The 17593-nt window shown below is 38.0% G+C and overlaps 1 protein-coding gene across 3 annotated transcripts in view; it reads right to left on the bottom strand.

Moving 5' to 3' along the window:
* Nucleotides 1-17593, bottom strand: part of NCK2 (NCK adaptor protein 2) — a 132130-nt gene that overhangs the window by 18765 nt on the left and 95772 nt on the right. For all 3 annotated transcript variants that reach the window (XM_072326637.1, XM_072326638.1, XM_072326636.1), the window contains exon 3: nt 9162-9403. In XM_072326637.1, the coding sequence (XP_072182738.1) occupies nt 9162-9387 (226 nt within the window). In that variant the 5' untranslated portion in view covers nt 9388-9403. The remainder of the gene's footprint in view (nt 1-9161; nt 9404-17593) is intronic.

Here is a 17593-nt window from a genome sequence, read left to right as displayed (position 1 = left end):
GAAACTACAGAAGTACTTAGTACTGAAAAATGAGACATCCGAGGCCAAACACAAATACATGTTGAAACATCACAGGCTAATCAAGAAGCAAAACCAAGACCCTCAGGCACCTCCAAACACACAGGCCGAGAAAGGGAAGGGGAAGACCCTGTTACACAAAGCTTACAATACAAAGAAAGCTTTCTTTCTAGAATCAGCAAGGTTTCTTTATGCCCTCAGCCTTATAACATTTCACTGCAACTCGATTAGAAAAAAATCTGCCACAAGGTACAGCACATCCTGGTTCCACCCCTTTTTTTTTTGTTTGTTTTTGTTTTTCCCAAGTTATTAAAAGCAGCAAATCCTTTAAATAATCCATCCCAATAAATAATTCACGTAGAAGAAACTTGCAACAGAATGCAATACGTGCAACTGAAAATTGAAATAACAGCCAAACTGTGTTCCAGGTGCCAGCTAGAGCTCAGGGGCACTGCAAGAAGCAGCAGGTTCTGCTTTCACGACTGCTGTTTTTGACTTTACACCTACCTAGGATCAGATAAAAGGCCTGCTGTACACATCCGGCACTGCAGGCCTTTATCAAGAACAAGCAGAAGCATTACCATATGATGCTTGGTGTTTTCCACCCCCTTCTTCCCCCATATTGGGCATAAAAGTTACATACACTTTAACAGGCATACGGTATGCCCATAACCCTTAACGTGCAACTTTATTTTGCATATTCTGGGTTACTACTTTAGCATACATAACGTAAAACCAATACAGAATGATTAAATTCTTCTGCTATTATTTATATGTAATAGTATATATTTAAATATATATAAATATAAAGATATATATAAATAAAGATATATATATATACATACATATAAAATCACTGAGATAGCAGGCCCTACCTTGTCAAGATGATCTTCCTGTATCACTTTCCACAGACAGAAATACTGCTATTAAATGTCTCTAGACCTTCAAAGATCATCAGTGGACTGCAGAAAGCAGATTAACCCAGATCCAGGTTGTGACGATGATGATAAGGCAGATGTAGGAAGCAGAAAAGCAGTTGAATTCCTTGCTATACTGCTCAAGTGGCATTAGTACCACTAATTACTAACCCTGAATGCTATAGATAAGAACAAAAGAAACATATACCCAGTGTCACGAAATCCCTGAGAGCATATTCTCTTTCTGTCTTCCTGGCATCTAGTAACAGCAATCCATTATCACACTGACTTATTATTGCTCTGAAGACAGTAAAAATGCAGTTGTTCAACAACCCAAGAAATCACACCTAAACAGTCACTATCAGCTTTTGTTACCACCACAAAATCACATCTCTCAATTTCATCATCGGTGAAGAATGAAGACTTTTGCCTTCCTTATTTTGAGCAACGCAACTTAAAAACAGGATGAGGAACAGTGGAGAAGTACTTTTGTTGAGCAGATGCAACTAGGAAATAAACTATATAAATGCAAAGATTGTGGAAAGCTTAGAATCAATTTGTACCGCATATGAAAACTTTGACTACTTCCTCTATATAAACATGAGCTAAATTTCTGTATAGATGTTACTTATAAGTGCCAACACAAACTGACTCATCCAGTCCTCCAAGAGCCATGACAGACATGTCACTATTGTCATACCTATAGTTTCTGATAAACTAGAAGTAACAGGAAGCAATAGAAGAAAAATAGCTTTAAGTTCCACTTTATTCCCATAGGAGGATTTTACTGCTAATTTCAGCTAGAGATATTTCACAGGAATTATGGAATCATTTCAGTTGGAAAGGTCCCTTAAGATCATCAAGTCAACCCTCCACATAATGCTACCAAGTCCACTGCTAAACCATGTCTCTTAGTGCCATGTCCAAACCTCTCTTAAACACCACCCAGGGACTGGAACTCCATCTCTTCCATGGGCAGCCTATTCCAATGCCTGACCGCCCTTTCCACGACAAAATTCTTCCAGGTATCCAATCCAAATCTGCCCTGGGATATCTCAAGGCTATTACCTCACATCCTACCATGTGTCACCTGAGAAAAGACCAACACCCTCCTCACCACAACCTCCTCTCAGATAGTTGTGGAGCAATAAGCACCACCCCCCAAGGTTCCTTCTCTTCAGATTCAACAACCCCAGTTCCCTCAGTCACTCCTCATAACTAATTTTCTAGCTCCTTCACCAGCTTCATTACTCTTCACATGCACTCAAGCAACTTAATATCCTTCTTGTGGTGAATGGCCCACAACTGGACACAGCACTTGAGGTGCAGTCTCACTAGTGCTGAATACAGATGGAAAATCAATTTCGTTGCCCTGCTGGCCATACTATTTCTGATGCAGGTCCAGATGTCATTGGCCTTCTTGGCCACTTGGGTACGGTGCTGATTTGTATTCAGCCAGCTGCCAACCAGCACCCCCAGGTCCTTTTCTGCCAGGCATCTTTCCAGCCATTCCTCCCCAGGCCTATGCCACTTTATGGGGTTGCTGTGACTCAAGGGCAGTAGCCAGAATTTATCCTTGCTGAATGCCACAGAACTGGATGCAGTCCATCAATCCAGCCCATGCAGATCCCCCTGCAGAGCCTTCGTTGTGCTCAAAGCAGATCAATGCTTCTGCCCAACTTAGTGTTGTCTTCAAACTTACTGAGGACACAACTGACCCTCTCATCTAGATCACTGATAAAGATGTTAAGCAAAACTGGCTCCAGTACCGAGCCCTAGGGAACACCACTTGTGACTGCAGTAAATCTGATTTAATTCCATTAACAACAACCTTTTGTGCCCAGTCATCCAGCTAGTTCCCCACCTAGCAAACATTACATCCATGTGAGCCGTGAGCAGGCAGTTTCTCTGAGTGAAGGCTGTGGGAAATAGCACCAAATGCTTGGCTAAACAAAAGACTTCCTATCATTCTTTCTTTGAAATCTTTATATGTGATTAACACCACGAGAAGTAGCTACACACTGTAAAAAATTCAGAGCATTCTTTTAGGAAAGACAAAACAAAACAAGCCACAGAACCTAAACAGACTGAATAAATGACTATCATTTCTTACAGGTCTGCAATAAGGAAGCTCAACAACACTGGGAACTCAAAGTTCTAACGAGATAAAAATAATTCATGTTGTCTTATGAGGCAGGGATATTTTATTAAAATATGCTCTATAAGGTTTAAGAGATTGTGACATACATCAATAACTTTACTATACAATAAGAATGTATTTATTCTTATAGCCACTTTTCTATTATTCTGTAATAAATTTAACACCCAGAAGGAGTCCAGAAAACACTGAATTTGACAACAACTAATTAAAAACAAATAAAAACATTTTCAAAATGGTACTTGATCATCCTGTCGCATTACCAATTTAATGTGCCTTCTGCAATAGTAAAGCTAATAGACCTATGACAGTTTGCAGATAAATGAACACAAATTTATCAAGCAAAGTTTATGGAAGACGATTTATAGCCAAGACTGTGACAGAAATACTATGCATATTTCTCATGATTACATTTTTTAAAATAGTGCTGTAAAGAACTGGAAAAAGTTCAGGTAAAAGACACAATAAGAGTCCAAGTAAGCAAATCTCACCGGTGAAATATTTAAGTAGTAATCTAATTTCAGCACTCATGAAAAGATTTAGGTGCGATGTTACCAACATCAGAACTGCCTTGAACAACGAAGAGCTTTCTGTTAGTATACAGCTCTTAAATCTAGTGGGAAGAATTACATGAAGAGACAGCCAGATGGAAGCCACAACAAATCATGTAAGGCAACAAATTTTTACATGAGATCTCACTACAGATGGAGGAGGTGTTTTCTGAAACCTTGTAGTCAAGAAGGGTCAAACTTCTGAAAGGTGTTCTGGCCTAAAAGTCTGCAACCTACCTGGCTGGTCTCAAAGAACAGACGATGGTTGTCAGAAGGTAGGCATGGGAATAATCAAACACGCACAGAAAACTAGGCATGTGCTCACTGACAAAATGTTTGGCTGCTACTGGCATTTCTAAGAAGCTGGGTAGAAATAAAAAAGCTTGTGACAGCCTGAACTACCCGAGTTCTTTTTTTCATATCCTCAGAACCAAAATAAGAAATAAAGCCCACTAACCTACACACAATTTAAAGACCGAAGACTTAATTGCGGAATGGGTTTTCATGACCATACTGTGCAGAGATAGGATGGTAATGATTTAGCATTGGAATGGAAACGTATCAAAAAGAAATAAGCAGAGCATCTCAACCAACAGTGTTTTCCAACACTAAAGAAAACAATACAGTACATATTCTTTATTTCAGCTTTTTACTAAAGCTAGTGTTAAAAGATAAAAGAACCAGCTTTCCCCCTAGTTACTGGAAAGACATGGTAAAAATGGTATTAATTTGCTCTTGCATGGGGAAACATTAAGTATAAAAGCAGGAATAAAAGTTTTTCATATAAATTTACATAAATATATGAAAGGAAAAATACATTGGAGAGGAGAGGTGTAAAACCAATGACTTCTGGAAACAATAATATACAAGTAGTCAGGAACCAAAGCACAGATCTACAGACTGATCGAGGTAAACAACTCAGAGGTTCATAAACAGAGGTAATTGTTTCTGTACACTCAACACTTTGAAGTAATACTAGAGGAAAAGTGATGCAAATAAGGACTGCTTTCTCTCCATCTCATTTGGCAACACTTCCTTTCCATGCGAAATGTCTAGAGTAACAAGTGAAATAGATCTGAAAAAGCTACTGAAATGTTTTGCCAATGCATATTAGCTTAATAAAGAAGAAATGTGAGGAGTCTTGTATAGCTTGGACACTACTGTGACATCACATCACAGATCAAGTTATCTGCCATCACTATGAGCGCTCATCTCTAGAGTGCTTCTTTTGTTCCTACATTGTTTGTAAACATCTCTTGTACTTTTAGTGTCTGCTAATAAACTTCTTTCTTTTGCTCGATATCTGTCAAAAAATACCAAAAACTGAAGTGCCTCTAAAGGTGCATTGTAGTGCAATTGTTTGTTAAAGCGAGTAAGATGAGACACCCTTAAGAAACTATTGGCACAAGTAATGGTTGTAAAGCAAAAGTCATTGTCAGAAAATCACAGACATAAATTTAACACCAGCACAGCACTTCAAGACCACTTTCACCCCTCACCCTTGGCACCCTGCTGTCTCAGAAGCAGTACTGGTGGTAAGAAAATGATTTGTAAAGTGACGAAAAAATGTAGGGGTTTTGTTTTTGACAGATACAAGCATATTCTTAAATATTTTTGTTTTCTTTGCATAATATTTCTATGCAGTAGGAGAGAGATGAAGAAGCAGGCATAGCACTGTTGTTGCAGAAGAGGATACTTTGGTCACGGATGCAAAGATCTCACAAGCAGCTTGCCAGTAATGGCAAGCATCCATTCAGATTCTGCCAGCACCAGGATCCCAACATGTGGGAATAACTATTACAGAAGATCTCTGCTTGGGAGATGTGCGCTGGAGGTCTTTCATTTAGCACTTAACTGAAATGTATAAAAAACAATCCTCCCTGCAAAAGAACCACTGTTCTGAGGAAGCTATTTTAAACTTCATTATAATGAATGAAGATGAAATTTTAATCACGGCCTGGAAAACTGGCTTTTGCCTAAAGAATAGTAATAATTACCAGATTTCATTCAATATGAGCAAACAGAAGACCGTAATTTGAAATGGCTAAATTGCCATTAGCTTTTTACTTTCAGTATCACTCAGTTAAGGGAATGAGAAGTTGAATCATTTAACATACTTAGTAGGTAGCCTAAACTCTAGATTGGCTTCATTAAAAACAGTCAGTTGTAGCTATGAGTCTAAGAGAGTTCAGCTGAGAAAGATATTTAAGAATAGAGAAGTAGTATCAAACAGAAAGGCAATGAAATCAGACAGATATCAGCACAAAAATTACAGTCTTTAAATACCTCAAGGTCGCTTCAGGAAAGCAAGATGTTTTAGAATAATTCTCAGGTGAAAGGACTATAAGAAGGTGAAGAACAACAGAGTAAGCCCTTAGAAGGAAGATAAGAAAGTTAATGGTGCAGAGAAGAGTATTGTTTCACAAAAAGAGTAGGACAATACAAGAGCATACTTCAGAAGTTAGGGGAGGTCATCTGGGACCTGAAGTGAGCTTGTTTTTAGTCCAGAAGTAACTGATTTAATGAACATATGCTAACGAGTGTTAATCAGCCTTTTAATTTGCATTCAATGCATTTAAAAGAGCTGGCTTTCAACATGTTTTATTTGCTGATGTTCTTTTCACAAACTACAATGGAAATTCCAGAAGACCAACATCGTGCTGAAAATGGGCAACTACCTTGGAATAGCAAGCTGCATGCTCCAGGTACATACAAAGCTCATTAACCTCCCTTGAACCCAAAGCCAAACAACAGGGAAGCTGATGGGATTCAATTAAAAATTGTTAAAGGTCTGAAATTCAATTAACAACAGTCAACAGTTTTAGGAAATCAGTTTTCATCAAACAAGCACAAGTTCATCTTCTGATGAGAATAAAAATTTTCCTGATAGAGGCAACAGCAAATAGGTAATAAAACTTCCATAGTGTACTTGGCTTTTCTATATGACACGCCACTGTATTAACTGGTACCATAAGCTTTCATTAAAAGACACATTACATGGATTAAGAACTATTCAACTGCTGCATCTTCAACAGCGAACTATAGAGACCATTAATTAAATAGCTATGGTATCAATTAAATAAGAGATAGGGAGAAGCAGATCTCCATAGGATCAACAGCTTGCTGGAGTGCTGCAGTACCAAAGATGGATCCAGACAACTCTGTGGTCACTCTCTTTAAAGCCAATTACCCTTGCCGCACAAAGCAGCTCTCTGGTGATTCCATAAGAGTTACAATTAGTACCTGACTAAGTAACTCTTTCTTCTCCCCACCTCCCCCCACTACTATTGTGGTGATAGCTTCAAATTAGAGGTGTAAGAGCTAACACTCATGACCACCAATTCCCATCTTTGCTGGGTTAGCAAGCTTTTAATTTCTTTGTGATCTTAGAAGAATTTTTGTATTTTTATAATGAGAATATGGGTATCAAATAAATAAATACAATCACATTTTTGCTGCTCACTCTGCACAAAGCATCCTCCAAATTAGGACATGCCCTCTCCATGTTCTGAATGGGAAATTACTACATAGCAAGACACGCAAGGCTTAACGACAAAGTTACGCAGAGGAACTCCTAACTCAGGACAGGCAAAGAAAAAATTGTACATAGGTCTGGTACACAGGGTGAGCTTCAGTGTCACCACACTGAGCAGTTCACATTACTGAAACCATAAACAGAAAAAACATGCATTTGAGAGGGTGTCACATCTAACTCGAGCTGATCTTCAGGCTATCTATGGCTTAGACAGCTTCTTATCATCACAGGAAGCAGGAGTGCAAATGAGCACAAGAGATGCTTGAACACTTAGCAGCTACATGTGGTCACTCCAAAAAAGAAACCTGGGTTTTGTCACATGGTACTTCCTGCCTTAACAGAAATATACACAGATAAAATTAGAAGATATACGGGAAAACTGACAGACTGCAGTTATTGTCCTTCAGAGCTACATGCAGTGGGCCAAAGTCTGAAAGATGCAACAAGAGGGAAGGTCCATATGTAAAACCACTAAACTTTCCTCATGTGGTTTTTTGGTCACAGCTTTTGTAAGGGTCAGAGAGTTAACCTTGAACATATGTGAAGATACCAGTTCCTTCACTGTATTTCTGTTGGATGTAAATAAAAGTTTGTTTATTCAGATCAGGTAATTACTTGCCACATTTTACACGAACACTTGATGCATTATCGCAACAGAAACGCAATTTATTCATAAAGTAATTTTAAACTGTGTACACACACACACATATATATAAACAAATTCTATATAAAGGAGCTTAAAATTACAATTTGGGTTTTGATCTTAACTAGTTAATTTATTTTGGAACTTATTCTTCATACAGATCCCTGAAGGGGCATAACTACATTTTCTGGCATTCCCATTCCAAGAAAAACTGCAGAAAGGCCCTTTATTTTAAAGTTTAGCCCTTTACATTTGGTTATAACCTTGTTTGACTGCCACTCATTCCGCTATCCTCAACTTCAATGTTCTTTATTGCAGCTCAGCAATGGGGGTCATAGTAATGAAAAAGAGACAAAGAGATCTGTTAGACACAACACTCGCGCTGAACACCTGAAACACAACTACATGAGCAATGGCCACAACATTTCTAAAGGAACTTCTTTGTTTTCTAACAAGTGCAATCCCAAATTCTGATTTCCTCGAGTTGGCATTTTCTACAGAAAACTAAAGCAGAATGAGTTTTCCCTGTATAAGAGTTTGCAAAGCATAGGAAAATACCCAGACAGAAGTAAAAACACTCCAAAACACCTCCACGCACATTGTTTTGTTCACTACATCCAAAAGCACCAACTAGCAGTTTTTTGGGCCTCCATAAGCAAACTCGCTATTTATCACTAAGTTTAGCCTTAATCAACCATATGTAAAGCCCTTTATTTTTCAATAATAACTAAATCTATTGCAAAAATAACAACAACAAACACCCTCATTTAATCTGAATTCCAATTATACTTCTTCCAATTTCACTTTAAGTTCTTCAAAGTTACGTTACTTGACGATAGGCTTGTAAAAAAAAATAAATGCTAATGAAAAAACAGAGCACACACTAAGCCTGTAAGCAGAAGAATCATCAGACAACAGAAGCACAACCCCTTGACACTGCACAAAGCCACACCACATAACCCCATTTATGAAGTGACGAAGCTTTGCTATGATAGCAATGCTGAACAACCCATTTAACACCCTCGTATTTCTGAGAGGATCTGGCATGAGAGGAGAAGACTCAGCAGTTCCTAACTCAGTGAAAACACTGATCTTCAGCCACTGAAAATACATAAACTCTGACAAACTGGAACAAAAGTAAAACCTTATTCTCCAGTTACCTGATGTAAGAAAAACAGGTTACACACCACACCGTTCTCCCCTACCCAAACTCTCTCCCTCCTCCCCTCTCTCAGTCCAACACATCACTGAAAGAAAATCACAAAAAGAAGTATTTGCATGCATTCTCAATCTGAAGCACATCAACTGTATGAGACTTCAAAAACAGTAAAGGACTTACCCAACGTGTCTTTAAGATTTTTAACCAGAGAACCTTTCTTCAAGCTGTTTTTTCGCTCCACATAATTTGATGGCACATATCCCGTTTTGTTGGCTGCGTTTCTTACCCTCCACCATGTCTTGGAATCGTCTAATAGCCAAAGACGCTCATTTTTCTTGATGTCAAGTTCTTGGTCCTGCTGTGCAGTGTAATCCCACTTTGCAATAACAATAACTTCTTCTGTCATCTTTCATGGAGTCCTTCTGCAACAAAACATTAAAACACACCAATCAATTATATCATGTAAGTCTCGCTCAGATTTTTCAAGCAGTTCTAAAATATGCAAGAAAGGGGAAGGGAAAAATGGGGAAGTGCTGGAGAGAAAACAAATCTCAGAATGGTATTCCTCCTTTAAAAAGAAGGAAAGTCATGGTGACCTTTCTTGCTTTTTCTGCCACTGACGCATGAAAACATCTTGATAATAAAGACTAGTCATAAGATTGCCTGTGAATGTATATGAAATATTATTCAGATATACATCAACACAGTGGAAGTTATAAAACCCATTTAGGTTTTGCATATAGCATTATACAACAACACCAAAGTTAGCACTCAAAGCTCTGATCTGAGAAAGAAAAAATGAAAGCTTTATTTCCTTCCATCCTGGTTACGATATTTAATACATCAGTCCTATACTTACACTCATATAGACGAATTACTAACAAGTTTTCTGTATTGTAAGGGAAGCACACAAGCAGTTTTACAAGAAGCATTTGCTTTGACTTTGCTGCCAGGACAAGACTAGCCTACCGCAGTCCTGTGTTGGGTGGAAATAATACCCATTGCATTCTCCAGGGTCTTCCTCAATTTCTTCGCTTCACTATTACTTCTCCAGAGTGAAGACCTAGCAATCCTTTTCACTTATCCTTTTAGCACAAGCTAACTTTGCAGAAGTTATCTGTCAGTTGCATGAAGACAACCGCATGCCTCCACATTTTTCTACACATCAGGTAAGTACCAGAAAAAAATGTAGCTCCATGACAGCCAGTAAGTACAACAGCAAGCAATGTCAGTACCACTGACATTCTACTAGATTATAATGCCAAACAAAACAGTTAATTTTATCCTCTACATTAGAATCATAGAATCACATGTAGGAAAAAGACCTTCAAGATTATCAAGTTTAACAATCAACCTGATCTACCGAGTGTCACGTCTACGTGTCTGTTAAACACCTCCAGAGATGGTGTCTCTGGAAGTGCAACTGAATCGATGAAAGGCCTGGACTACCTCAGCTGAGGGAGCCGGATCTGTTCAGCACTTCTGCATGGTGCAGGTGACAAAGCATTGCAGAGGATGCCACAGGCTGTGGAGTCTCTTCCCTTGTGATCTCTAGAAGCTGTCTGGCCACAGCCTTGGGGCCAGAGGGACCCAGAGTGCCATAAGAGAGATTTTAAACACCGTTACCTCATTCAGAAATTATTCCGTTCAGCATGCAAGTTATACACATCACTTCATTCAGAAAGGGTTCCATCTGCAATCTGTAAGCACACACACTTTCTCCACTTCCAACGAGAAAATGCAGAGGAACATAAAGTAGTTGAAAACTCAATTTGAATACAGGCATACAAGGCTGACAGCCCCAAGATGAATTCAGAAAGTTGTGATGTTTTGAGCAACAAAGAAGAGTAAGAACTCTGACAGTTCAAAACGCCTGCGATATATGCAGGTAGAATTGGTATTACAAGAAAAGTCATTATACCTTTAAAAAAATTCCTCCCCCTAAAACAGCGATCCTGTCTGACACTGACAAAGACATAGGAGAGCCCAGGCTTTGGATGCAATCTCCAATAAACCACCCTGCTTTCTGACTCACATGAAATGGGCAGATAGCCTACAAATCGATATGCTGATGTAGCCAGGGGGAGATCGCAAACAAGCACGTTCTGGATGCCGGTGTTGTCAATATAATCTCTCTTCAATTTAGATCGGTTCATTTTATGCCAGCAATTGTAAAGTGGTCAATTCATGTTATTCCTGGGGATACGGAGAGCATGAAGAAATAGGACACTATCAGTTGGGTAACTGTGTCACTAAATGTAGTCTCCAATTCTAAAAAGGTTTTGCAGCACTCCTTTTTGTAAAGAGTTAAAACATACCATCCATCTGCAGTTAAACCTAGTAAAAAAGCCTACTTAAAGCTGTATAGATACGTACAGAGGAATTTTTTATTTTAATGTGAGAGATCAAGATTGAACTTCTTCAAATTATTCCCTTATAGTTACTTCATTCAAGTGGCTCCATGAAGGACAATACAAATGACATTTGCAGAGCTAACACTTCCTTGTATGTGAATAAGGACACATTTGTTCTCCAGGAGGGGGGCTGCAGAATTAAGTTTTGAAATGTTTCTGCCACACAGCAGAAAACAAAGGATTAGAAGCAATGACATAACTAGATCTGCAGAAAACATAAGGAATCAAAACCATTACAATCTTCCGAAGCATTCAAGCATTCCATATAAATTTGACATGCACTCAGACTGTGAAAATTCCTCAGTATACTGCTTTTAGACTGCACAGTCCAAAACACTGCAGTTACTGCAGACTCTATGTTAACACGACTCTTTTGTATGAAGAAAACCCATTTCTGCTAAGAGAGCAGAAGCTTGTAACACGTTTCTCCTCATAAAGAAAGAAGTCCTAACAGTGAAAGATCAAACCTCCTAATATCAGATATGAGGGTATCCCATACTTTGAAAAGCACCAAGGAAAAGCTCTGAAAAAAACTATTCAAGCTTTAGGATATATCCATACTTTCAGCTGCTCTTCTGCAAGCATTGCCTTCACTGCTAGCAGTGCCAGTAAGCTGATTTGTTCTACCAGTATTATATATGCAAAAATACCATAACTAATCAGTCACAAATCACAAACAGACTATAAAAGTTAAAGCCAAGCTTGTCTACCAGTTGAGGTCTTTAGGAGATTGTAGCAGACTACCTCTAATGATATAAAAAAAACTGAGTGGTAAATGGCAATGCTTCCAACTGGATGGAAACATACATACAGTTCAGGCTTACAGTCTGAAATGTGAGTGCCACCAGGCAAGCTTTAGTTTAGTTCATAACATCCAACCTGGTATTTTCTCCTGGAGGTTATAGCTAGAAGTTAAAAGATAAGTAAGGAGAAGGTGAAAACAAAACTGAAAGCATGGCTCTGCAGGAGAAAAGTCAACATTAAGTACTGCACTACAATGATGAGTGGTTTTATTGCAGTGACCTCAAGCAACTCCACTGTGATGGCAGTTTTGTTAATGTTATCAGTATTGCTATGGAAGTTCTAGGGCATCTTTCTACTACCTTCTGTATCTAAGGATCACGGAGGCAGCAGTTAACTTAAGAGGTAACATCTGCACTGTGCTTCACCAGAAAAACCACCAGCAGATAAAACCAAAGATAAAATAACTCAAAAGTGAAAACAATAGCAGCACAATGCCTTGGGATTCTAAAAGTGCTGCAGATCTTTAAATGAAGACAAGACTTCAAGCATAAATGTCACAGAAAATGTCTTTAGGTAGAAATCTATTCTGAAAGAGTTATTTAGCTAGAAGTAAAAGCAGCTTTTGGCCTCGGGGAGGAAAAACAAGAAAGGAGATGGAAAAAAAAAATGACTTACTGAGAATGAATTTCTCATTCATGCATAAAACAACAGTTACCAAAACTTTCTTTCCTGAAATACACATTTTTTTTTTTTTAAATCATTTTCCAGAAAAACTGCACCAATACTAGGAACACCTGTGTGAAAGAACTGGATTGAGCTCACATGTTTCAGCCACTTTGCTCCTCCATCCAGCGATGGCTCTCTTAGGAGACAAGCCATACCTTCACAGCAGGAGCTGCACTACTCCACAAGCCCATGCTGCACAAATGTTCTAACACAAATACACCCTTTAGGGAGAGAAAATGGAAATTGTGCCAGGCTAGGAAGGCAGTAAACAACAGTTCAGTGGAGTCAGTTACAAAGAGACTGCACTGAAGGGTTGCTCAAACAGGTGAGGGATATTAGTTAACTCTACAACAAAACAATGCAAGCAATATTTCAGAATATTTATGTATGCTTAAATGTAGAGAAAACTTTATTTGCTCCCAAAAACTTGTAAACCTGGTAGTGATTTTGCATACACAATCAATTACTTGCTTAGTTGATAGTACTTACTATATAAAACTATCCAGTTTTTCTCATTTTCTATTGAGATCACCAAATCTCATCAGAATTGTTTCCTTCCAGGAAGGAAGAACACACTTCTTCCATAAGTACAGACCCCTTCTGCATGCTGTCTGATATGGGAGCTTCTCCTCTGAGTTGACAACCAGCTCCATGTGCCATCAGCTGAATGCCCTGTCCCAACAGGTGGCAAAGCATCAACTCCACTTGCCTGCAGGAATAAGGCTCAGGGCCGTGCCAAGGATGAGCTTAAAGCAGACAGTGCACAGAGGAGACAACGCTGAGCTTTGAAGACTCTAAGCAAAGTACTTGCTCTCCCTGTTCACCATTTATTTTGCAAAATGAAACGTTGCTGAAAAAATGAGTGACAGTAATGCCTGAAGTTTAATCCCTCACCAAGGGAACAAGCAAAAATTCTATTAATAGGAGGTGACAGTGCACATAACTGATTTCTGGAATTGGATGCATTCCTAAGACACACTGAAAGAAAGGTAATAACTTAATTGATATGGAGGCTTTTAAGTGTCACTGATGTACATAAGATGTAATTACTATACAGTATTTAGTTTATTCTCTTGGAAGAACAAAAAGACAGCTAATGACAAAGAAGAGCCTCCTCTAAGATCTGAGGGCCAAATAATCTCTCCTCCTAACACGGAACTTCAAAAATTAAACTGAGCTTCGAGCCTGGGCTGCTGAAGGCCCTACTACCTGCTGCCCCCTTACTTTACCTTTCACAGGCTACAGCAAACAGGAGGCGTTTGGATTTCAACAGCAACACAGCTGTGGGAAACAAAAATAAATAGTCTTTCTCCATCGGGGCCATTTTCGTAGTGAGTGAATGGGATCAATGAATCCTGTGGTTAATGAAATAATAGATCCCTTCATCTGAAATGCACTTGAAGGTCTGAAACTTTTCTATTGATGAAGACTATGCTAGCCGGGCTTCTGCTTCAGGTCTGACAGCTTCTTTTCACTTACAGATGTTTTAATTGCTGTTTGTACATGGCTGTCTATTTTTAATTGTTTTTACTGTTATTTTTAGATGCACTTGGAAGAATAGTTTTGACATGTAGAAACGAAAATCTCTTTAAAAAGAATAAACAAATTTGCTTAATTTATAGCACACAGCAGCCCTTCCTTGAAAGTGGTAAAAGCCCTTCCAGGCTCCATTGCAACAGCTCTTTGCTGGAGCTCAGAAAAATGATGGTGGATCACATAAAGGTCACCTTTTCTAACTCCTTCTGCAGTTCAACACTGTAATATGGCAAAATTGTGTGTCAATCGATCTCAGGGGACACATTTATTTGGAAAGAGGTCACTACACCAAAAATTATAATACAGATACTCCTCCCACCTCCACCTTTAAAGGAAGTAGCAACTAAATAACTGTAGTGATCAAAGATTCATTGTCTGGCTATGCAATTTTAAGGTGTCAAATAGATACCTACATAGAAAAACCTGCAACAGGATAGAACAGAAATCATGATAAAGATTCAGTTCTGACACTCGGATAGAACTCAGCTCAGCAACCTTCAATGTTAAGCTTTAAATTCAAGAACTGACACTGAGCATTGAACAACAGACACAACTGGAGATTTAAAACTGATGGATGCATTCTATTTATCAAAAGGAGAGTGTTCAAGCTGAGCCTTCCCTCCAAAGATCTTTTTTCATGTTTTTAAATCAGTGACTGAGAAACAGAAGACTTCTGAATGCTTATGGATCTACGTACTTAATGAAATTAATACCATATAACCGCAAATAATATCTATAGTAAATATATGTACATAAATAATCTCATATACATACATATATCTCTCACATCCATACATATGCACACACATCTCACTGGGAACCAGGTATAGTGTTCCTTGAAGACTATCTGAACATACAGTATATGAGAACAAAAAATACATCCAAAATTTAAGGGGGCTTCACAGTGAGAATAGAAGACATGCATATTCACACACACACTCAACATTGTACACTGTACTGGCATTAGAACTAAAACACATATTTAGACATCGTAAAATTGCTGACTTTTAATACCAAGTGTGGCAATTAATTTGGAGTACTTCAAAATGACTTCTCATTAGGATGCAGTGACTTCTGAGCTAGAAGTGAGTAATCACAAGGTGCTATATCTAATTTCGTGTGCAAATTGTAGCTAGTCACAAACAATAGAAGCTGACATTAATATTAAGGAGGTCACTTTTCAAAAGCTGAACACAGTGACGCATGGAAACTGTGAGGAATAAGTGTGAACAGAAATGTAAATAAGTTATCAACTATGAAAGAATGTTTTATTACATTTCCTAAACTACTCTCACAACTTTGCACTGACGAAAGAAGCAGTACATGGTTAAAAGGATATCCTGTTTAAAATTAAAACAAAAAAAAGCAGCATAGAGCACTAGAGAATTGCTGCATTTCCTCCTCCCTCTGATTCTTTTTTGCTTTTTTTTTTAAAGAAAAACCTGATAGAGACAAGTACAAGTCAGGAAACGCAAACTGAAGTATCAAAAGAAGCTAATTAAGAACTATAAAACACTATTAAAGTATGTCTGGCATAAATTAAACATTACCAGTAGAATATGTATGAAACACAAAATTAAGTTTCCTGTAAGAAAAAAACATTCAATATCTACTTCTGTACTACGGGATTATCTTACAGTGACAACTATTTTCTGTGCTGTCATTAAGTAGTGTAGTAAAAATAACGAGTATAATTAAACACTTAATCTCCAAATGCACCGTAAGATAGTAGCAGAATTGCCCACAAAGCTTTTACAGTTTTCAGTATTAACTCTGAGCAAAATTTGAAGCTATAAGGAAGTTTTGGAGAATTACAGCTGTGCCACTAATCTGAAAGTGTAAATGGAATGTCCTTGGTAACCCTGCTAAGCAGTCAGCCTAACTCTAACTCTAGAACAATAAAGGAGAGACAAAGAACTTTCCATCTTCCCCCTTTCCCCCTCCCCCCCAAAAAAACCCCACACAAAAAAAACAGAACTAAAAACAACAGACACAGCCTGCTAACAGATTATGGATGAGTAGTTGGTTATATATATATATATATATATATAATTATATATATATATTTATATATATATATATTTAATTTCAGCTCTTGGTAGATGCACAGACCTAAATCAAAGTCGACATCCAAGAGGAATGAATTAACCACCAGCTGAGTGGCAGATCCAAGGATCAACCTCCCAGGAAAGTTCAGCAGAGAACGGGAATCCTTCTAGCTGGTTCTAAGGCATTTGCTCTCAGGTACAATAGTACTTAGTTTCCTCTTGAGTCACTTCGAAAACAAACAGAGTAATTACAGATAAATATTTGAGGGAGAGTGATACAACCTGATGGACTGGTTAATTACATTTGAGATTCTTTGGCCTGAGCACATTAAAAGGTCCGCTTCTGGTCAACTCTAAAGGCATGATGTGTACTTTTTATTTCTTCCTTAATGACAGTTCTTACTAAAACAGGAGTAAGCTATGCAACTTCAAAACCAGTGAAGAGTTAATCAACCAGTAACTTAAAACTACACCAGCTATGTAACATTATGTTGATGCTATCAAGAAGCTTGCCCCCACACATCTCAAACACTTTTTCATCATCTTCTAATGTTTAATGACACAATGCTGTGAGGTTCTGCTTTTTTGTTTCTCCAAACGGATGCCTTTAACAGCTTTTTAACTTTTGTTTGATTATCTCTGCTTTATAATATATCTAGTATTTCAATCTCTACTACAACTGCAGCTATGCTGTAGTATCTTGCATCTTGAGTTCCAAACTACAAACAGGAAACCTCAAGACTAGTTTGGTGGTAACGAATTTCTGCTTAGGTTCAATAGAGCACAAAAGTTAAGCTTGTTTTCTGCCTTATATGTGGCTTAGGAGTCTTTGTAAAAAAAAAAACAAAACGTGCAAAGGACTAAAGAAGAATACAAACTAAAAACATACAAAAATGTTCCTTCCTGCAAAGGAGTCAATATAGCTTTTTTTACCATTAAAAAAAAAATATTCAAAAAGCCAAAACTACCCAAAACTAACAACTCGCATACATAGATTCATATAAAAACTTGAATTAAAATGTATTTGTGAAAAGCATCCCACCCAACACTTTCATGAAGGCTATTCCATAAATTAACCTGCTCACGTGAAGTTAGTGGGAATAGATTTGAGTCATCTCTTAATATGTGAGCCCACTATTTGGGA

This window comes from Excalfactoria chinensis, chromosome 1 (assembly GCF_039878825.1).
Source record: "Excalfactoria chinensis isolate bCotChi1 chromosome 1, bCotChi1.hap2, whole genome shotgun sequence".
NCBI lineage: Eukaryota > Metazoa > Chordata > Aves > Galliformes > Phasianidae > Excalfactoria > Excalfactoria chinensis.
Note: the sequence above shows the minus strand (reverse complement) of the source record. Positions and strands in the feature narration are given on the sequence as shown.